The sequence below is a fragment of the Perna viridis genome, chromosome 6 (assembly GCF_037379345.1).
Source record: "Perna viridis isolate PV_CMFRI_1.1 ecotype Kerala chromosome 6, ASM3737934v1, whole genome shotgun sequence".
Taxonomy (NCBI): Eukaryota; Metazoa; Mollusca; class Bivalvia; order Mytilida; family Mytilidae; genus Perna; species Perna viridis.
In genome coordinates, this window is record NC_142450.1 from 38,079,503 (window position 1) to 38,103,790 (window position 24,288).

Consider the following 24,288-nt stretch of genomic DNA (forward strand, 5'->3'; position numbering starts at 1 on the left):
ATTCAGGATCATTATTGCTGAACATTTCAGTTCTCAGCTTTTTGTATGGGATAACTTAACTTATCATTTTATAAAATTTTACAGGATTCCATATTAGACATCAGAGTTCCTGTTTTTAAAGGTCCTAACAATGTAAGTACTGTTATTGATAACTTTAATCACCTTTTTTGCCTTTGACAATTTTTCATTACTCTATTTTGTGCTCTAAATGTACTTTTTAAACACTTATAGAAGCGGGTGCAATTGAATTCTGTTCGTGTATCATATTTATGAACTATGATGCTGCAATAACAACAGTGAGTACCTTGACCTTTGACCTAGCCCAAGGTTAAATACCAGTTTTGCTTAATGAATTTATCTATTGATTTAGTAACAATAGAGTTTAAACTGTGTGGTCATTTAACAGACACCTTCACTAAACAAGGTCAGAGGTCACCGTCAACTCACTGTAAACACTTTCAAGTCATGTATTATGTGTACTTTATGTGTGCAGTATGTAAAAAAGTTCATGCTTTAGAGACGAAAGTAATTGGCAATAATTAAATAGTTTAGTGTGTGTCTTGTGTACCTTATGTGTTTACTATGTGAATATACTCCATACTTAGAAGTATTGTCTCATTCATACATTGTAACTTGGCAATGAAACAGTTTCTTTTGTGTATAACATATCTGTGCATCATGTAAAAATATGTATGCTTGAGTGTAGAAGAATAAAACAAGTCTCTTTGTTAACTGATACATTTTTACATCTTTACAGTACTAGTCTACTGAAACCTAATTGAAAATAATGAAATATGTTTTTCTTTCAGATGCCAGAAATCAAACCGTACATGGATCACTTTCCTTTCCCATTTTACATCATATTACGTGATATTAACTCACTACCACAAGTGTTATGTGATGCATTAAGGCAGTGGTTTGAACTAGTAACTTCAACTGATTGATAAATACCACATTGGGAACTAGCAGCTACAACTGATGGATAAATACCACAGTGGGAACTAGCAGCTACTACTGATGGATAAATACCTCATTCGTGTTCCAGTGGCAGATCCAGGGGGGATGGTTCCCGCAGCAGATCCAGATCCAGGGGGATGGTTCCAGCGGCAGATCCAGGGAGGATGGTTCCAGGCTATCAGAACCATTCCTTTTGTTGAAAAATGTTGTTAATTTTTCACATAATTTGGGTAAAAATCAGGGAATAATAGCCTTGAACATAAAATCTCTGGATCAGTCCCTTGTGTTCTGTGTAGTGACACTTACATGAGGTAGTTCACAGAACAGAGTTTCTGCTGCATTTGTTTTTGTAACATTGAATAGCCATTAGGAGAACTTTAGATCTACTGCTGGTATTACCAGGTCTAATCTTTGTCCAAACATGGTGTGTGTTTTTATAAATTTTATTTAAAAAGGAATGTATACCATATAATGAAGCAATTTATATGACATGTTGAAGTTGTAATGAATATATTTTATTCATGTTGTATTGTAATGTCTTGTTATGATCTATTTTAACCATGATTGAATCATCTTACCGTGCATTGTGACAAAAATATAAAGCAATCTAAAGAATAAAAGAAATAACATGGATCATGTTTGATGTTGCTTAATTGGATTCACTTAGGTGCTTTTGACAGTAATTTTAAACCCAGTTATTATTTTTTTCATAATAGTAAATTGAGTTTACATCTGTAATGAGTTCTTTCTCATTCCTTAAAGATTATGGAACTGATTATGATTCATTTTCTCCCATCTCTTGTCATCTGCAATTCTTGAAATACTGTATATCTTAATTTCTTTTTCATGGTTTTCCAAGCAATGTATTTTTTGTGCAGTTTAAATTTATGAAGTTTCATTGAACCTAAACATTGTCTTTGTCCATGAAAATATTATCTGAGTATTTTTTCTATTACTGTTATGCTTATGGTTGTTACAGGATTGAGTATAGTTTGTTAAAAAGTTGATAATTAAATAAAAGCTTATGAATACATTGTACCATTTGTAACTTTAATTTGCTTAGCACAAGTTAAGTCTGTTTGCTGTAGTTTTGAATTTACTGCCACATTAGTTGATTACAGTAGGTTAATCCACTCCGGTGGTCAAAATATTAAGCCTCTGATTCAAAACAACAATTGATGGATATATTTCATTTCTATACACAGAGCTTAGATGTTCTTCTATTAAATGTCAAATGCTGACCTACTTAGGGAATGAATGAATGACAAGTGTTTTGGGCTGCCATTATTATTTATTTTCTAACCTATTTACAGTGCATAGCTGAAGTTCTTGGTCATGCATGCATTAGATTATTATCTGGTTTTAGTGAAAAATGTCTCCTTCATTGCAGACAATTAATCTGTTCTGTTTATTATACCCCATGCAATGAAGTTAAGAAGGGTATAATGTTTTTTACCCATCCGTCTGTCAGTCCGTCTTCAGTTTTCTGGACATTTTTTCTTATGGCTTGCAGATATTGACATGATTTTTGGTATATAAGTTCACCATGATAAGTTACAGGTCAAGTGTACGTTTCATTCTGCTCTGATGATTTTTACCGAAATTACAGGCCTTGAACTTAGCAAAATTCACAGAAAAAAAAACGTTTTCCAAATTTTTTTCTAAACGCTTGAAGATATTGACATGATTTTTGGTATATAAATTCACCATGATAAGTTACAGGTCAAGTTTAATTTTCATTCTGCTCTGATAATTTTTATCGAAATTACGGGCCTTCAACTTTGCAAAATTCACAGAAATGACAGTTGTCTGGACTTTTTTTCTAAATTTCTGCAGATGTTGACATGATTTTTAGTATTCAAATTCGCCATGATAAGTTACAGGACAAGCTTGTAGTTTGTTCCACTCTGATGATTTTTAATGAAATTATGAGCCTTGAACTTAGTTAAATTCACAGAAATAACCATTTTTCAGACTTTTTTTCTAAACACTTGCAGATTATGACATGATTTTTGGTATATAAGTTCACCATGATAAGTTACAGGTCAAGTGTATGTTTTGTTCAGCTACAATGATATTTTCTTTGGATTTTCTGAAACTCAAAGAAATCACGGTCTGGAGTTTGAAACTACCATTCTGAGTAATAGAATTTAGTTAGAAGATAAAGGTCTAAAGTCTAAAAAACATTCTTATTCTTTTTTTTTTATCGGGGTCCTTCTACATGTATTTCTCTTACAAATAAATTTACTTGAGTATCCACGACTCACTAAGGTTCTTTAATATAATTGTAGGTTGAAAATCAATATTAAAAATACGAATCTGATTTTTGAATTTATACACAGATTTTTAGAGTGTACAGTAAATCATAAAATGAATAATATACTATATATGAAATGTTGAGCTTATTTGCATATGTTTGTAAACACCTCTTGACCTGATTTTGATTACGTGATCCACACCTGCAGGCCCCTGTTCTAAGTAACAAAAAAATTCAAATTTGTGATTTCATCGGAAAGAGGTTGCACTGGAAATAGGTTTAACCACGATAACTCACCATTCCATCCAAAATGTCTGTAACAAGTCATGACCATTGCCATTGTTTCCAACTTTCCATTTTTTGCCTTCATATTGCCATTTACCATACAGACTTTCCTTCTGTTACTATTCCTTTTGACTATTGCCTAGAGTTTGCCTATTAGTTCAACAATTTAGTTGTAACCCTTTAATGTGTGACTTATTACGTTATCACTGAAATATATATATTTTTTTGGAAAACAAACTTGTATGGCAGTTTTTTTTTTTTAAAAATGGTTTAGTAAAATTTCAAGAAGTTGTCATAGAGAATAATCACCTTATTGACATAAAATACATAACCAACACTATTCATGTAAAGATATAAAATACACCTGTCCTTCTGTGACCGCAATTATTAACTCTGAGTTTATTGGTAATGTCAATGAACGGTAGTTCTCTTATAGAGCCTATGCTGCCATGTAATATTTCCAGAACTTGTCAGCCTCTTTTTCCTGCTATATAAAGTGGGTCATCTCTGTCAAATAACAAAAGAATGTATTACTGTGTTATAAAAACTATTCAAACATTTGAGATAAAAGTTCAATACAATTTCGTAAGTCTTGACTGTAGTATGTCATAGCATTGCATTCTTACAACTCCAATTGATAGAACCAAACATTTTTTTTATTATTATATATTTCGTTTTTAATAGCTCACCTGGTTTGAGGCCATGTGAGCTATTACCATTATTTGGCTTTATCCTTAACATTTCTTTAAACATCTTCTTTTCTGAAACTACTAAATGGATTTGGATGAAACTAAACATGATAATTCCTTAGGGTATTCTGCAAAAAATGACTCTTTGGATTTTTTAATCCATAAAAAAACATTAATGTTGTTACTAAAAATAAAACATAGGGGTTAGACAGCAGTTTTTTAAATATATCTCCACAATCGTTAGGTTTAACCAAAATCTGATCTGGTCAAGTTGTTCAGCACGATGAGATCAATCTGTGGTCAAATTTTGGTGAAAATTTGTTTACCAATGATGGAGTCATGCCTTTTTTGGACGATTTTGCCGTTTGTTTTATGTCACATGTATTTCTAAGTCTTTCAAAAATCTTCTCAGAAACACGAACATTATTCAATAAAAGTAGATTTGATTGGTTATTATGGTATCATGCACAAAATGACTTCGGATTTTTTAATCCATAAAATACGTGGTCGCTGTTTCTAATAATTTAAAAGCTGTCAATACACAGTTTTGCAAATAACTCAAACACCCCGTGCCTGAGCCAATGCATCTTACACAGTCCCAGTTAAATCTATGACACCTTTCAAAATAGTTTAATTTATACAAAATTGTACATATAGTTTTCGTCTAAATGTGCATATCAGAAATAATGAATTTTGATTACGTCTACCTCCTATACTTAGAGATCGATGGTAAAAGAAAACCATTGACCAAACTTTACAACAAACGTGATGACTTTTCATTCAGAATTGTCAACTTTCCTTTCATCTGTGGCAACATGCCTTCAGCACCTGCGTATGGAGTTTTCATATCACAACCTATACATTATGCCAGAACTTACAGTAACTACGCAGAGTTTTTGTATCACGCTAGACTTCTTACCATATAGGCTTCTGGAACAGGATTATGTTGCTACACGATTGAAGTCATCACTACAGAAATTTTATGGTCGTCATCATGAATTCATGGAGCTTTACGGTGTATCCATCTGCACAATGAAAACTGATTTGTTCAATGTGTCATAACTTTCCTGTCCTCTTTTGTCCACCCCGGACTTGACTTTTTATGAGCAACTCTTCGGGTGTTTCTAGAAAAGCACAGGATACTTATGCAACCGGTGCACACCGGCTCCCAGTTTTTAGTGGTGTCCGAGTTGCTCATTTGCTTTTGTTCCTTTGTGTTATTTTGGTTACTTTATGTTCTTTGCTGTGTTTGTCTGTTTTCCGTGTCTGGTCTTTGACCCTGCATTACATTCTTTGATTTCCTCTAGAATCTTGGTTCCCTTGATTACTCTTCGAAAATCAATCTATATTTTTTTTTATAAATAATGATTTCAAATATGTGAACTTATCTGTTATGATTATCAGAATATTCATCATATTTTTCGTTGAACCGACCGCAGCAACTATAGTTTACATGCGTTTCTCTAATCGAATAGACGTAGAATAACCGGTTTTAACTTAAAATTGCTTTTTGTAGAGGAACATTTAATGCTGCAATTAAATTCATAAGAAAATAGTTCAAACTTGCAAAGCTATAGTATTTATGACCTTAATGTATATAAATACGCAAGTCTTCAAAATAGCTATTGTCACCTTACATCCGCCGTGTAGTACCAATATCCGTTACTTGTATTTTAACGTTTTCTTTACCGTGATAGAAATGACGATGCTGATTTATATGCTGAAAGAATAACACATTTGAACTGGTAAGTTGTCTAGGTAACACAGTTTGGGTTCACTAGCATTGGAATCAGGGTCATATTGAAACATTACACATTTATCATCTTTCCTGTAACTGGTCGGATTTTATCTTTGTGCAAACAAAGATAGAAAATCCCTTAACATAGGTATTTCGTCAAATAAATATTTTCCATAAATATTTAAATTATTTGTAATAACGATTTTTTTCTTTCTCAGGTCATCATGAGTTCTAACGAGAAAGAGATACTCGGAGACCCAGAAGATGCAGTTTTAAATTCATTCAATGGACATAACGAAGAGCCTGTTCGTAGTCCACGAGCACAAGAACCAAAGTTCCTCGAGATGAGATTTGACCAAGATGTGACGATAAAGCTTCCCAAAGCACCCGTACATGAACTGGTTTCGTCGGTTGGGTTGATGTCTGCAGCAATTAGTATTCCAGATAGTCCATCTATTATGTTTCAAGATAATACCGCTCCTAGTGGACCATCCCTAGTTTATATAGAAGATAATAAAAAGTCGAGTGATAAAACAATTATGCAACCAGAAACCAGAAATACGGATGAGTCATCCGTATCATTCGAGGACGTGAGGAATGGCAAAGCTATTACCCGTCAGGACAATGACGTTATGTATAACCCCTTGGCGACTCAAACTGTTGTGGCTGATGTATCAAATACAGACCAGGGTCGTAATATTGCAAAGTTGCCCCAGGGCAATGACGCTGATTCCGAGCTGGCGAATGGTAACTTAGAACGTATTTTGTTGGCAAACCAAAGACTGGATGTTTTTGTAAATTCCACTGAAGAGGAAAAATGTCATGACAATGTTTACGATGCATTACCCAACCCTTCTTTTGATCGCGGAGTAAAAGTATTGGGAGTAGTTAATCTTGGAACTGGCGATCTAATTGGGGTATCACCTATTTCCAATACAAAGGCATGGATATATGGCTGCAAAAGATTTAATCTTGTTGACCTAGAAAGCGGAGAAGTTCTTAAGTCGTATCTTGCACCTTCAATTGTTGGGCTCCAGCTCTATGCTGTCGATGAAAGTATTGTTCTTGTTGATACCTTTGTCGATAGGTCGCTTGAAAAAATGACTATCGAAGGTGATTGTGTTGTAGACATTCAACCATTCATTATTATTGATAGTAAGAAAAAGAATGAGGATAGAACATTCGGTCGGTTGGTAGAATGCTACGCAGTATCAAATTGTGGATATGTTTTGGCGTGTATGTTTCGTAAGGAAACTTGTTGTTGTTGCACAACTAAAGATATACTTGTCATTACAAGGTTCGACAATGCTGGACGATATGTAAGAGAAAAGAAAGCCCTTAAAGGCAGAAAGAGTTGTTTTAGGCAGTCAGTGACAGCAATGAAAATAAACAGGAATGGAGACATTTGTCTTGTTGGATCAAACAGTTTACATGGACATGATGTGCACGTTGCGGTGTTTACTTCCGACGTTAAATTCAGGTTTACCTATCCACCTGACCCGAAGTATAACGTAGAAAAATGTGGAATGTATGATATAGCAACCGATTCTCAATGTAACATCTTAGTTGGATACTATGGAGTTATAGATGTCATAGATTCCAACGGGAAATTCTTGATAACTTTAAAATCAGACTTTGGTGTACATGGATCGTCCCGTTCCTTGTCTGTAGGTCCTGATGGTAAAGCGTGGGTATGTACTGAACCAGGAAGAGTTGTTGTTCTCGAATATTCTACACGACCAATCACTGAGAATGTTTGAATAAATTTATGTTTAATTATAATTTTATATATCATCTAATTCTTGTTTATTTCAGTACCTTGTTTCCATTATGTAGCAAGACAGGAAATACTCTATTTCCTATTCGTGGATATTAGTTTTCGTTGATTTTTGCGCCCGTTATTTCGAAGTCATTTGTCAATTGAATTAAATATTGCGTTTTCAACTTGAATTTATGTTCATATGTACGACAGTCCATGATTACAACAAAGTTGTATATATGTTTACAGTGTGCTTTGAATGTACTTGGCGGACTAATAGTTGCGATGCACAAGACATAAAAGAAAACAACATGATGTTTTACAAGGTTTCATTACTGGGATCATTGTCCTGTTTGCTATCGCACGACTCAATCTTATTCAATAATACAAATACTAGTCCTAATCTTGAGAGTTTGTCATTTCGAATATTTAAATAGTTCTGGACGTTGGAGAATTTTTATTGATACTTGATGTTTTCTCTAGAGTAAAACAAAATTATCCCATGACAAAATGTATCTACGCAGTACTCAAATCATGTAAAGACGCAGTTAAAGTATTATCTTACTACTTAACAAGTTACAACAAACGCCCTATTCTGTCTGCATTAGTACATGTAATATGATACTCCTTGATAACATCCTTCCTACATCTCTATTTCTCAAGGACCTGTATTTCTACGTCGTACCAATCAATTTTCTTTGTTTTTTTGCATGCTATTTCCATCAGTGACATTTTTACCGGATAGAACGTACAGTAGGAGGTAAGAAGTAACCTTTACTTAAATTAATTATATCACAAAACATAATCGTGGGACCATTAATATTTATTAATTAGACTTGAAGTACATTTCTATAAACCGTGTATCGACATAAACATTTTCATAGTAAAGTAATAGTTTCGTAATATTGAAACTGAAGTATTCATTGATATATTCTGTACAAGATTCGTAAATCTTAAATATAGAACCCAACAAAAAGCTGATTCGAAATTTTTTTGTGTATTTTAAGGCAATGTCTGAGGAAAACTTGTGGTCTGCAGATGAAAATCAACATCAGCCAACAGACGAAAAAGAAATCGAAAGGAGCGAAGAAGAGGAGACGCTGGATGGAATAACCAATGAAGAGATCACAACTGTTTCAAGTGAGACCAACGCTGTCTTACCATCCGTGTCCGTTGACGAAAATGGCGCATTATCCCACAATTCAGTAGTTGTTAGTGCTGGAGTAAATATTAAACCAATAGACACAGAGTTTATGGAAATGAAAACTGATCTAAAATCCGAAGCGGATGTCGAATGTGTAGCTTCGTTTCGCCTTGATGTGGAAAACATTTCACGACTTTCCGTAATACCATTTCATCCGACTTTAGCATGGGTGTGTTCTAATCAGGACGTGAGGTTAGTAGACATAGATAAGGGCAAGGTTCTTAGAGCATACAGAATGGATGTTCCTATATCTTTCCTAAACGCCATCGACGAATCTAGGTTTCTGTTTATGTTTAATAATGAAATCCTTGATTTTTGGATTGACACGAGTGACAGATGTAATACGGACACATTTCTGGCCTTCCCTTCTGACAATACTTCGAACAAAAGACGGATAGATGCTGTTACGTTATCAATATCAATTTTTGTGTGCTGTACGATATCGTGGAAATGCGCTTGCATTAAAAGGGAAGGTGTTTTCATTGAAAAATACGACGCACAGTCTAAACTTGTACAGAGTGGAAATGTACACCACAAAGGCAAAAGGTTAATCTGTAATGTTTATGACATTGCTGTAAGCGGTAATGAAGACGTCTTCCTTGCAGGAGAAAAAACCCAGCACAAAGGAGAATATTGGGTTGTAGTCCTAGATAAAAACTTTAATTTCCGGTTTTCGTATGACCGCAATACTTCTTCGCAAGTCCACATTCCATCAATTTTAGCTACTGATTTGAGTAACAACATGGTAGTTGTTAACACCTTTAGGGACCGCATAAAGCGGAAAGAAGCAAACAGAACTATCAAGAAAAGAAAAGACTTGACCTACATCGCCGTCGTTGACGAAAATGGCATATTTCGCTTGCACTTACCAACAGATTTCCATAATGATGGGACAGTAAAATTTGTAGAAATCGACAAGAACGGAAAGGCTTGGATGATAACTGATACTGGTCAGATAATAGTTTCCATCTTCAAGGATTTGTCCAAACGTGTCGAACAAGTCGAAGTTTAGATAACTGATGGAAATATTGCTTTCAGTCTTTAATCAAATTAAAAAAAATAACATTTTTTTCCAATGCTTATTTTTTTTTTACGGTAAACACTAGTATATATGTTTTCTTTGTTTATTTGACGAAGATGCACTGCTGGAACCAAGGCCATTCCTTAAGAAACTGCTTCGATCGTTTTGCAGTCAATTCTAAACTGCTTCGATCGTTTTGCAGTCAATTCTATAGGAGTTTTTATCAGTTTTATACAATGTTAAGGGATTCTGAATTCTGATTCTAAAAGTCGAAATATCAAAACTGGAATCGGTAAAGTTCAAATATCTGTATTCACTAAAATATGAAGCGTTTTGGTTACCTTGTGTTCTTTGTTGTGTATGTCTGTTTTTCATGTCTGGTCTTTGTTCATGGATTGCATTCTTTTGATTACCGCTATAACCTTGGTTCCCTTGATTACTCTTTCATCAACTTAAAGTACAAAAAAAATGATGGAAATCCATAGTTTTTTTTTCTAAATTCTAAACGGTTTGTGAGATAGATAAATAACTACTACAAACAAATGAGAGTGTTGTACACGCGTTCCTTGATTTTAGTATCTTATAACAACCAATAACTAGTTTGCAATTACTGAGGCCTCTTAAGGTCACTTGTTTTTATGTCTGAATATAGCAGAAGGTATGTTATAATCATGGTATCCGTGTGTTCGTCAAAGTTAAAAAACACCCAAGTCACAAACAATCAATAAGTACAAAAGTACAACTGTTTACCACAATTTATTATTTCTGTTCGATTATGGAATGTTTTGTTGCATCAGGCATTTGCTTAAATTTGAATATAATCATTCTATTATGTGGCTAATCATAGTTTGTTATTTCCAATAGTTTTCCTTTCCTCTTTCGTCTACCCCGGGCTTGACTTCAGTGTTTCTACAAAACGCAGAGGACGCTTGCCCTACCGGTGCACCTGGTCCTTGCTTGCAGTTTTCAGTGGAGTCCGAGTTGCTCATTTGCTTTTGTTACTTTGTATGTATATTTTTAGTTACTTTATGTTCTTTGTTGTGTGTGTCTGTTTTCTATGTCTAGTCTTTGTCCCTGGATTGCATACTTCTAATTACTGCTATAATATTGGTTCCCTTGATTACTGTTCTACATATCAAACTTTTTAACACTTTTCATTCATTGGTACTGGTTGTTCCATATGAATCTCAGTTCGGTATCATCAAATATTGACTTGATGTAAGATATATTTATAGTGTGAAGGATTTTGCTCATGCAAAATTCAAAAAATATGAAAATTTTGAAATTCATACCAATCATTTGAAAAGTTAGGAATTTTGTATACTATTATCGCCAAGGAGAAAGTCTTGGATTTTTCTATGTAATTTGTATTAAGAAAAAAAATTGTTTTACTTGTAAGGAAAGAAAATGTAAGGAAGACGAATACTCTGAAATGACCTTGTGGCCTACTTTTAGATCCTTTTTTCATTACAACGCTGTACTTATTTTTTGGCAAACAGGCGGATTTACGTTTCTGATGTACATATGTATCAAACTATATAGGTCTGCAAAAAAACCATCTGGGTGTCGTTAACTGGCTATGGAATATGACCAATAGTGCAAAGATTAAACGACTAAGAAAATAAGTTGACATTCCTGAAGAAAGCAGCCAAATTTGCACAAAATTTATATCCCTTTTTCAATGAATTTCAATGCTTTCTATGTAATTTATTCCTCTTTAACCGTTGCAGTTAATCAAAAACCAACATTCAATTTTGAGAAATGAGGCATTTGCGATGTAAAATAGGCGAAAAGTTTTTGAAAACAAAATTTGACACGTTCCACCCAACGCCTGTCAACAAAATAAGCGGGGTAATACAGGGATGCATTTTTTTCACCTATTCTATTGTTATTTGCAACTGACTGGGATATCAAAAGAACTGTCGGGAAAAACGCAGAGGAATAAGATGGGCTTTAACATCGATACTGGAAGACATAGATTTTGCTGACGACACCGCATTACTATCGTCGACTGCAGACCATCTTCAAAAGAAAACAAATGACCTGAATAGATATGCCAAACAGATCGGGTCTAACCATTAATAACAAATACCAAAAACTATGCAGTTTGTTCCGACGCCAGCACAAATAAAGATGAAGCATGAGAATTTATAATTTATAATTAGAAGAAGTGAACAATTTTACATACTTGGGAAGTATCAGCAAAACAAATGCAACAGAAAGATAACAGTAACAAATTACAAAAGGCCAATAATTCCTAAAAGATATCAGTAACAGATTACAAAAAGTGAAAAATTCCTTTCGCCAACTGAATAAAATATAGAGATCTAGTAACACCAGTGAAAAGACAAAGATCAGGCTATACCAAAGTAATGTCCTGTCAGTTTTGCTGTATGGTGCAGAATGTTGGAGAATAACACAAGAGGATAACCAAAGGCTGTCTGGCTTCCATACAAAATATCTTGGAAAGATATTTATAATCTATTGGAAAACATCTAACAAAGGCCTATATTAAACAATTGGACAAAAAGATTTTCTCCAGTGAGAAAGCAAAGACAATTTAGATGGCTGGGCCACGTCACCAAGAAAGGAAATGAGTCCATCACAGCCCTGAAATGGACACCAGCAGAAGTAACAAGAAGCAGGGGACGACAAAAAAGACTTGGAAGAAGAATAAAGAGGGAGACATAAAGAAGATGGGAAATTCGATAACAATGCAGTTTGTAGCAAGTTCTTTATAATTCCATAAAATATGGTTTTACATGAAATAAAAGTTCAATTCGTAGTCCGATTAAAAAGAACACGTGTACCCTTCATTCGAACAGACATAACAGACGCCGAAAACATTTTGTTTATTAACATTTTTGCGTCAATAAAGTTTTATAAGAAGGTTTCTTAACAAGTAATAAGATTAATTAGAGAAAAAACAATCAAGGTTCATCTTAATTTCCTACACCATAGAAGTTCATAACAGTCTATTAGCATAGTAGTGGTGTGTCCTTTCGCTTGTATAAGTATGGAAACCGCAAACAGTAAAAAGAAATGAAATAAAAATAGACAATTAATTTCTTGAATACATACCATGTTTGCATATACATTATAAACGACTCGTAATAAAGTATCCTGTTGTAATGATACTTGAAGTTACATTGTAAAAGTCATTAAGTGCTGACTATATATCTACAAATAAAAATTCGTAGTCGACGTATTCGACGTATAATGCAATTTATGTGTTATTCCATCATTTATAGTTTTCCCTAGAACACTATTTATGAGGTAGCAACAACAATATACAACAAATATGGACTTTATCTTGTTACTTTAAAGCTGGTGGTAAACATACGTGTCTTACATTAGTACATTCAAGTAGCAACATCTGGTCCTTTTCCATATATTGGCTATATATGTCAAGTGCAACTTTTTATTATAAGGTGATTTATTTTTATTAAACAACTTATCGGTTTGAAAAATAAAATAAAAATCTCACTCGAATATAAATATTTAAAGAGTAACCAAGGGAACCAAGGTTATAGGGTAATCAAAAGAATGTAATCCAAGGACAAATACCAGACATGGAAAACAGACATACACAATAAAGAACATAAAGCAACTAAAATCATACATACAAAGTAATAAAAGCAAATGAGCAACTCGGACTCCACTAAAAACTGGGAGCATGGACCAGGTAGGGTAAGCGTCCTCTGCTTTTCTAGAAACACCCGCCGAGTTGCTCATAAAAAGTTAAGTCCTGGGTAGACAAACGAGGAAAGGAAGACTATGACCCGTTGAATAAATCAGTATTCATTGTGCAGATGGATACACCATAACTATCCATGAGTTTATGATAACGACCATAAAACTTCAAAAAGTAATAAAATTAATATATTAAAATAGGAAGCAAAATCTAGGTCCGGGACTTTTTACCATGTGAAATGCAAGATATAAGACCTTGGGGTTGTGAGGGTTTTCATTTTGAGCTTATTGAAAACTTCTGCTAAGAACATATATGCTATTAATCAATTCAGATAAATCTGACTACTTGACACGTGATCAGATAAATCTGACTACTTGATACGTGATCAGATAAATCTGACTACTTGATACGTGAAAACCCTCGACAGCTTCTGATGGACCAGCGGTCGCGACAAAAAAAGTACAAAAATACCAGTCGAGTATTTAAATTTTCGGTATCTATTTTATCTTGTACCCATTCTGACTATGCTAGTATGTTTTCGATCCTTTTTATATTTCATCATCTTTTCATTCCGCATCGTCAATTTTTCTTTCATCTAAGGCAACATTCTACAGTGCGCCGACTGGGACTTGATCTTTTTGTAATCAAAATCAATTTTGTGTCACAAAAGTCAATTCTGTGCCACGAAATTCAAATTTGTGAGACAAAATTCAATTTTGAGTCACAAAAGTCAATTCTGTGTCACAAAAGTCAATTTTGTATGCAAATTAGTTTACAGAATCCTTTGAATATGCAAATGAATTTAAAATGTGCAGCATCATGTACACGTGTATTACAAACTTAAAGCATTCACCGCAATACAGTGGATAAGGTACGAATGTGCACGGTTATAATAAAGCACATAAGTGAAAGAAATATCGGATATCGTAATCGTATAACCCACTTTGTCACTTAATCTTGAATCTAAAGATAGGATTCAAAAAGGGAAACGGAAGTTAGACACGTACTATGTCGGTTTTTCATCTCGCCCGACCTGTTCCACTCAACTGAATATCTTGTGTCATACATCAATAGAATTGGAATGAAATAAGGAATCTACCTGTATCTGGCAAAAAATCATGAAGGATAGTGGAACAAAATAATCTTTCGCCGACTTTGACAGATTAACAAATTTCACCGCACAACATATTTCTAATATGATTTTCTTTTTCCAGCAAATATTGGGACAAATACATTAATACAAAGTATCTTGTCAAATTTTAACAAATTTGGTTGCGATTAACAGGTCGGGCAAAAGCATTTTATAATTGAGTTGAAAGATGTCAGGAAATGATCATGTGATTCGGCAGGGAAAATCCAAAAAGTAGAAAATGGCGTATTTTAAAACCTGTTTTATCAAACAAATTTCATAGAAAACGTATAATATCAATTTTAGTAATTTCAAAACAGTTTTACTGTAGAATGCAACTTAAAACATTTTTTTTATTTCACTTAAAACGCCCTTAACCGTCCTGCGTTGCTCGAAGTAATTTGAAACCTGCGTCTACGAGACCCGCGGTTACTATATCCAATGAGAAATCTTCAAACAAAATCGTGATGAGAGAATTCATTTGCATATCCAAATGATCCTGTAAACTAATTTGCACAAAATAGACTTTTGTGTCAAAGTTTAATTTTGTGACACAAAATAGACTTTTATCTCACAAAATTGATTTTTGTGACACAAAATTAATTTTCGTGACACAGAATTGACTTTTGTGACACAAAATTGAAAATTTGTAGTGTGTAATAAATTTTGTTACTCAGAATTCATTTTTGTTGAACAAAATTCACTTTTATCAGTACAAAATTGAATTTTGAGTACAAAATCACAAGAGTCCCATTCGGCGCCCGTACATACCAGCATCTGCGTATGAAGTCATATCACAATGTATCATACGTTTTGCCAGAGCGTGACGAAACTACGCGGACCTTTGTAGTGTGCTAGACACCTAACAACCAGGCTTGTGGGAGAGGGTTATGTTACTACAAGTACAGTACAGTACAGAAGTTTGATGGTCGCCATCATGAACTCGTGGATTGTTGTGGTGTATCCATCTGCTCCAGGAAAACCAATTTTTCCATGTCTTAGTTTTCTTTTCCTCTTTCGTCTACCCCGGACGTGATTTACCTCGGCTGGTGATTCTAGAAAAGCGGAGGAAACTTACCCTACTGGTACAAGTCTTAGTTATTTCATTTTCTTTGCTGTGCATGTCTATTTGCCCTGTAAAATCATTATCATTGGAATGTGTTCGTTAGATTACCGTTCGAATCTTTGATCCCTTGATTACTATTGGTTTACATATTTACGGCAACGAGTTTCTTCTAGCTTTACGTACAGTTTCTTACTTGGAACCACAAATGATGAACGGGACACTTTTATTATGTCGTAAAATCAATAAGATTCGGTTCATAATGTTGTAATGTCAAAAGACACCGATTTCAAGTGATGGCAATTGTTGACATGGATCTGGTAGACAAAGAATACCTTCAATCATCTGACAAGAACTAAATGACTATGCATTTTAGCACAATTCATAATCCCATGTGTTTAACTTTAATATTTACCTAATTTCTGTATCTGGGAAACCATGGGGAGATAATGATTTTTAAGTATTAACTTTATTAAAATCTCGGGAACAATTTCATATTTAATTTTCCCAAATAAACTACATTAGGAATTTGAAGATACAAAAAAACTCTTTAAAAATCCATGTATCAAATACAAAAGAGTGTATAAAAGTACAAAAAAAACCATAACAAAAATAACACAAAATATAAGACATATTTCTCTTTATTTATTCCTGTTTTTCTTTACAACTTGCATGAATTAACATTATTTTCATAAAATATACAGATCAATTAATATCATTATATATGCAAATACTATAGTTAAAGTTAGGTGTACAAAATTTATGTCTGGCTAATTCGTGTTCGTTTCATTGAATTTATTGTAACTTTGTATGCTTTTAATCCTTAATAACGGTTACGACGTATTTTCCATTAACTTTTTTAATGGAAACTACTTTTTTGGTGTTGCAGTAAGAAATAAGATTTGCAAGTCCGACTGCAGGGCCAAGCGCCGCTAATGCAACTCGCAATGTTTGTATACTACATGGATACCCTGTAGCACAACTAGTGGCAAAGTGCTCACAATTATTAGTAAACAAATTGTAATTGCCAAACTGATTCTCAAGAAAGAAGAATGCTATGACCACTGTTTCTTCCCTTGTGAACCTTTTGTCGGATGGATAGTCGAGAACTTCGAAGTTTTCCTCACCAAAATTGCATTTTACTTCTTTTTGTATGCAGCTATTAGGCTTTCCTTCTTTTGGACCACCATTAAAATGGATAATAGTGTAGTTTGAGGCTTCAACATTAACAACGATGGCATGATGTGCGTATGTCATTTCAAGCCTGTGGTATTTTATGTGATCACCTGGCTGAAGTTCACTTAAAGACTTTATTTCTCTGGACGGTATTCCTCCCATTTCTTCTGTAAATAAAGACATTGTACAGGTATATCAAACAATTATCATCTATGTCTAGTGTTTTGTACTTTACTCGTTTACTCAACACAAACTTGTTGTATCATTTTTAGTGCAACATACTTGAAATTCGATTTAAATAACGTCGTTATTCGCAGAGTATCTATTCCAGATTATTTTATACGTATGTACAAACATTTTAAAAAAAAAATATTTTTTTGTGTTTTCATAGAACAAAAATATAATTGAGATCACTGTATTGTATTTGCAAAAATATCAAAATATAACCGTTTACTGACTCCACGTGTGGTGTATTAAGTTATCTAAAATCGGATTCGTTACTTTAGGACGTGTTAATTCTAGATATATAGAAAAAATTAAGGTTCTGATCGGATACATATGTTTATTTGAGTCATTGTACCGAGATTAAGTTTAACAGGTGTATGTTGTCTGATTCGAACACAAGAACCTGACTCTTGGTATGTGATAAAGCAATGCTACTGTTTACATAATTTGCCATGGTTAATACATTTTATTAACAACCCACTAAATGTTTAAAAAGATATACCAATGAAAATTATGTACAATCAGTGAAAAAGAATTGAGTATCGCTCCTAATCTAAGATCTATAAAAATTTTCATCCGAAAAAAAGTAAAGTGAATGAAATATATTAAAAAAATGAACTAATTATTTGAACAATAATAAAAAAAAACCAAACAAAAAAACAAAAACAAAAAAAAAACCAAAAAAAATAACAGAATCTTGGAAATATGTTTCTAACATTTAATTATGTTTCCGGATCAAAGATTATTATAACTATTGAAGGGCAAAACTGTCTACTTTAAAGACCGCTAATTCCAAACCAATCTTGGCAGACAACAAAGCATCAAAAGTTGTTCATTCAATTTTCGGACTCTTCATAGTGCTGTCGAGATATTATGAAGTACACGAAGATGAACAAATGACAAATTATGCGTTTCTGTTATTTTATAAAATAAAATACAAACAATGGGCATTGACAGGCTTTAGTCCGTGTTTTTGTTTTAAATGCCAGAATTTCTAACAAAAGGCCACCAAAATTGGCCAAATTTAAACATGTTTTGACTTTGATGGACATTGATTTTGATAACGGTAAACGTGATATACAGAAAAGCGCGACATTTGTGCATGCAGCAAACTACTGTGCTAATTGTTTATTAGGTCACAATAGCTATAAAAACCGCACTTTTATATCTCAATACTAAAACAGAAAGTGCAAAATAAACAAACAAAAACAACTTACTTGAAAATGTGACAGACGGACGGTCAGGCGATTTTATTAGTCAGATAATTTTAACAGGAATAATAAGTCAATGAGGTTATTTCTGATGTTATCCAAATGCAGAAATATACAATATCTACATAAATAGTTCATGCAAATGAAATATCGTACTAAACGACACACCATTTTAGGTCAATTTTACTTGAAGTATTTACTAAAAGTTTGCCTGATTTACGTTTGAAAATTAAGCTTCGACTATTTGGTAAAAACAAATGTACACAGCGGTTAAACGGAAGTATTTGAAACTAAAATTAATCCAACTATCGTTAACCAGAAACAGTTTTTCTAGTTCTGAGAATTGTATGTTTCTTTAAACATAACGAAGTAATTTTCCTTCTTACCTGATGACTACTTGGCGAAATCAATAATTTAAACAACCATAAACCAATAAGGGATGCTTTAATCGCCTTTTAAATCAGGGCTCTAAATATCAGTGCACAGCAACACTAACATAAGAATAGGTATACTTGATTTGGCAATAAATAGGATTTTAATGAAAAAAATCTTTTGTCAGATAAGATCACATTTGTAGCCCTCTGTTTACGAAACAAAAATTAAAATATAAACAGATTTCAACAATTATCATTTTGATCTTCATTTTACATGAATATCTCGGATATAAGCATTTTTAAGTTTGATTTTGTCTTGCATGCTTTAACAAAGGCTTCAAACATCATTCAGCGCAAACACCAATTCATATATTCTCCCAAGTCAGGGTTTTGAGTCCACCCTCGCTCCCTCAAACCCCTGACATCACTCATATTCCTATCTAGTGGGTATCGTCCAGCGCCATCTAGTGAGTGACCTAAATTTAACCCGGATCCAAAATCCAATCAAATCATTCGTAATAGAAACTCTTCGATATAAATTGCAAAATGGCTACATACACATAACGTCATTTTTTTTCACTTAAGACTCTAAACAGAATCTACAGTTATCATTTTTGGTCATATTGAATCATTTGTGACATCTTACAACTTTCAGTTACTGGTATCATTGTTCACCTTTCCACAGACATTTTATTTTTATTCTCACCTGGAGAAGCAATCAATCGGAATTGGCTGGGCGATACCCGCTGAATATGAATGATTGATGTCAGGGGTTTGAGGGAGAGAGAGTGGACTCAAAACCCTGACTTGGGAAGATGCAATACATGCAAAACGTCCCATTTTATCTCGTTTGAGCGGCACAAGTTCCGCCCACTCGTTAAATCTAGGCGTTCGTCGGCACTCGTGATCATATTTTAGGTATTCACTCTTTCCAATTAGATTATTGTATCGAACATTTATCATTTTTAACAACAAAGTAGTAGTTCAAATAGAAGACAATTAAAAACATACGAGGTTTCAGTCAACTTAGACAACCCAAAACACAAAATTAAAAGTTCGAAGACCTATACTCCTGTACACAAATACACACAAGATTAACAAAAAATATACAAAGTTACATGAATTGTATAAGACAGACAAACATTTTAATTTAAATAAATTTTGCAAGATAATTAAACGATGATAGTAAGTCAGCTAAGGTTATTTCTGACAGTATACTGGATATTTGATTGGGTACCATCTGCATGAACAGCTAATATAAAAAAAAATACTGCATATCAAATGGCGGTGCATTATACGTTAAACAAGAACTATTTAGTAATAATTTCCTTATTTACTACGCAAACTGGGCTATATCTGTTTTTTTTTCCTAATATATTTCAATATAAAACATGAATCATACGTTTTATAATTCACCAGAAATATATTTTCTGTTCGTTGGGAATTTACAATTCCTTGAACTATATGATGATCAAACACATACGACGATTTGAGAGAATTACATGATTGTTAGTAATTTCATTGTTTTCTGTATTATAAATCAATTTTAAGGGACGTTTTTATATAGAGTAAATTTATCTAGATTGGTGCTGTAAATTTCATAGATAGATACATATCGAACTTTAAGTTTACCATATTTTTGCTGAAGAAGCTTTACCTTGTAGATTTATTTGGAGAAACATATTTGTTGCTTTCTTACAGTTTTTGAAAGCAAGTGGGTTGACAACAAAATATATTGATATGTTCTTTTAACAGTGGGTACAAAAGACAAGGTTGAAGTACTTTACATTGAATGATGTTTTAGTGACAACTGCACAAACAGATTGGAAGCAGCATTCATATAATAATTATTGTTCCGTTTACAAAAAATATAAGGGTCTTGCTCTGTTTAGAAGAGAAATACTGTCCCGTACTACCATACATCCCTAAGTTACAACCCTAGATTAATCCTACGAGGAGGAATGATCCGGCCAGCCAAAGCTATATCTATAGCCTAGCTGGCCAAGTGGTCTAGGGCGATGGACTTTGTGCAGGCGGTATTGACATAGATGTCAAAGCGGTACGAGTTCGAGTCCCGCGGAGGGAACGACCAAAAATTTGCATCGCAAATTTGACAGTTCTAACATCGTTGGGAATTTTTCAGACCTTTCTATACGCTTACATAGCTTCCCTGTATCAATTTGATCCGATGGAGCAGGGTAGCGAATAGAGTCGTCACATTCTGAGACGTTTATATATATTGATTTGTTGCGACATGCATCATTAATTTGATCCTCTATCCTACATAATAACATCTAAATGAACTGTCCCGTACTACCATACATCGCGTACTAAGTTACCGTCCTAGATTAATCCTACGAGGAGGAATGACCCGGCCAGAGAAAGATATATTTTTATATAGCTATAGCTGGCCGAGTGTCTAGGGCGATGGACTTAGTGCAGACGGTGTTGCCATAGATGTCACAGCGGTACGAGTTCGAGTCCCGCGGAGGAAACGACCAAAAACTTTCACCGCAAATTTGACAGTTCTAACACCCTTATATATACGGAAGTTAAATACTGTAGTTTTATATATATATATATATATATATATATATATATATATATATATTACAGCCAGGAAAAATATGGTTTTACATAGTATAAGGTTTCAAAAAGCGGCGGGAATTTACTATAATATGTCAGCTAAATGTAAACCACAGTATTTAACTTTCATAGGCATTTGAATGATGTGGTCATTTTAACGTAATTATTATAACATGTAACAATAATCTTTTACAGAGGATAATAATAACAGTTGTATATTTTCATAACACAGTCGGTAAAAATTGCATCTACGTATTTATTTGAATGAAATAGGAATTGGAATCTCTTATTTTCCGTAGAATGTTTAAAAGTGAAGTGATATATAGGGACACACCACCTGATTGCCTTTACTGGGGTGGGTGTTTTGGGTATGTTTGTAGATGTGTATTTAAAACTGGTCTAGTTTGGGTTGATAGGATCTGATTTTTTTCCAATGACTAGTTTTTATCTGCGTTATTCATTATTTGACTTGTACAAAAAACATTTTGTTTTAAATATTTGAATTACTTTATGAAACTTCGTGATGAATATTTAACTATTCCCCATACTCAGTTAAAATCACGATTCTAAAACATAATGTGTCGTTGTTACTGCAAAAAAGACGGTACACCTAGATACAAATATGTAGTTCCTGGTAGACTTTCTTCACACTTTGTAAAAATCGATTCCAAATCTACCAAAGTAGATGTTTTCAAAATACAGGATTATTTTTTTAGCGACAACATATTTATCCAGTATGGTTCAACAACTGGTCGGCATTCCACAATTGGAACAAATTGCGTTCCTCTACTTGCTGATCTATTCCTTTTCTTTTATGAGGCTGACTTTATAGCTGATTTGATCCAAAAGAAGGAACGTCGTTTAGCTAGATCCTTTATCTCAGTTTCCGCTACATAGATGATATTATCGTTAAACATAGCTTCGGGGATTTTACACATCGCATCTACCTCAAAGAACTTGAAATAAAGGATACTAAAAACACTATGAGACAGCCTCATTTCTCGAACTACACTTAAATATCGATGGTAGAGGAAACATATTGACTGAACTATACGACGAACTTTTCATTCCATATTGTCAAATTTCCTATCATCTGTGGCGACATCCCTTCAACACCTGTGTATGAAGTTTTCATATCACAACTGATACGTTAGGCCATAGTTTGCCGTAACTACACAGATTATTATACCGCAATAGACTTCTTACAGTTAAGCTTCTGGAACAGGATTATGTTGCTACAAAATTGAAGTCATCCCTGAAGAAATTTTATGAATCGTTACAGTGTATCTATCTACACCATGAGAAATGATTTGTTCAACGTATCATAGTTTCCCTTCCTCTTTCGTCTACCCCGGACCTGACTTTTATGAGCAGATCGGCAGGTGTTTCTAGAAAAGCAGTTTATTTAGTGGAGTCCGAGTTGCTCATTTACTTTTGTTATTTTGTATGTATTGTTTTGGTTACTTTATGTTCTTTGTTATGTTTGTCTGTTTTCCATGTCTGGTTTTGTCTTTGATTTACATTCTTTTGATTTCCGCTAGAATCTTAGTTACCTTGATTACTTTTTCTATACTTTCTTTACAAATTATACACGGAAAGGTTTCTTAAATATAAAATCTGTGTGTTTTTCATGGTGTATGGGATGGGTATAGCATTCCATGCCACATACTAAAACTTGCATTCTTCCTATGTATTTGGCCCTGTTGCTGCTGATGAGAGGTTGCCCTTAAAACGTGTACAGAACACCTAAATTTACAATATTCATATAATTAGTATGTATAAAAGTACTTGCAGTGTTCAAATTTAAAAAAAAAAATATGTGTTGACATGCCTGATTTCCTTCTAAACTCGGAATATGTTTTGTTAGTTTTAAGTTAATATTATAAAAAAATAGGCGTATCAACATACGTTTTTTTTCAAAAACCTGTAGTACGTGGGCTGAGACAACCCCGCCAAGCATAACACTTATTCAAAGCACACAAACACTGTTAACAAATATTTTAGGCATTCATAATTAAGATAATGATGTACCGAACATATCTTATCAATTTGGGCGCTTAGATTTTTCTCTTTTTTTTTTTTTTTCTTCCATTTAACCTGTAAAAAAGAGAATTTTCAGATTTTCAGAATTCCTTTTTTATAACCCGTTGATATCATTTTTTTTCAAAATACCATAGTTTACACAAGCTTTTTTTGTGATACAGTGCACAGTGTCGTAGTTTTCAAATGAAACTAAGAAATAAATATATGAACTTTTCAAAGACAAGTTAGGTGAGACATTACCACCCCTACCCATGCAAAAATACCTCAATATGAGCCAAAATGATAATTACTAGCTTATAAACGGTGTACAATAGACATGTTGGGTACTGCCGTTTTAATTATCGATGTATCCAACATATCTGCTCACTTCAGGCACGTATTTTTCAGATTTCATTTGATAATAATGAGGGGGAAAAAGTGGGAATTTTTCGGAATTTCATATTTTCTTCTATTTCACCGGTGATTTGCAACCTTTTCCAAATACCGTACAAGTGTTTGTTTGTTCAAATACAATTATATAGAGTAATTGATTTCTAATAAGCCCAAGTCATGAATATTTGAAATTATTAAGTCCAATTGGGTGAAAAATTGCTACTTTGGATAATAATATGTTACCAACAGTTCGGAAACAGGATAGGTTTTCCGGAAAGTGATTTCGTATTTTACAAGAGTAATTCAAGAAACCAAGATTATATCGGAAATCAAAAGAATATTATCCAGGACATTAACCAGACTTGGAAAACAGACGAACTCAACAAAGAACATAAAATAACCAAAATAATACAAACAAAGTAACAAGGGTAAATCAGCAACTCGGACTCCACTAAAAACTAGGAGCATAGACCAGGTGCACCGGTAGGGTAAGCATCCTTCTGCT

The 24,288-nt window shown here is 33.6% G+C and overlaps 2 protein-coding genes and 1 long non-coding RNA gene across 3 annotated transcripts in view; 2 read left to right on the forward strand and 1 right to left on the reverse strand.

Annotated features, from left to right (window-relative positions):
• Window positions 1-1,993, forward strand: part of LOC148614840 (midasin-like) — a 77,146-nt gene extending 75,153 nt beyond the window's left edge. Inside the window, exons 102-103 of the mRNA XM_088589266.1 lie at window positions 85-132; window positions 810-1,993. Of these exons, the coding sequence (XP_088445392.1) occupies window positions 85-132; window positions 810-944 (183 nt within the window). The 3' untranslated portion in view covers window positions 945-1,993. The remainder of the gene's footprint in view (window positions 1-84; window positions 133-809) is intronic.
• Window positions 1,994-2,025: 32 nt separating this feature from the next.
• On the reverse strand, window positions 2,026-5,934 carry LOC148614841 (uncharacterized). The gene is made up of 3 exons (XR_015923783.1): window positions 5,821-5,934; window positions 5,108-5,213; window positions 2,026-4,006 (listed from the first exon to the last, which is right to left on the reverse strand). It is a non-coding gene; the product is annotated as an uncharacterized LOC148614841 (long non-coding RNA).
• LOC148614842 (uncharacterized) lies at window positions 5,833-9,965 on the forward strand. Its single transcript, XM_088589268.1, has 3 exons — window positions 5,833-5,933; window positions 6,145-7,617; window positions 8,693-9,965. The coding sequence occupies exons 2-3, from the start codon at window positions 6,151-6,153 to the stop codon at window positions 9,899-9,901; spliced, it is 2,676 nt and encodes an 891-aa protein (XP_088445394.1). The 5' UTR covers window positions 5,833-5,933; window positions 6,145-6,150; the 3' UTR covers window positions 9,902-9,965.
• The last annotated feature ends 14,323 nt before the right edge of the window (window positions 9,966-24,288 follow it).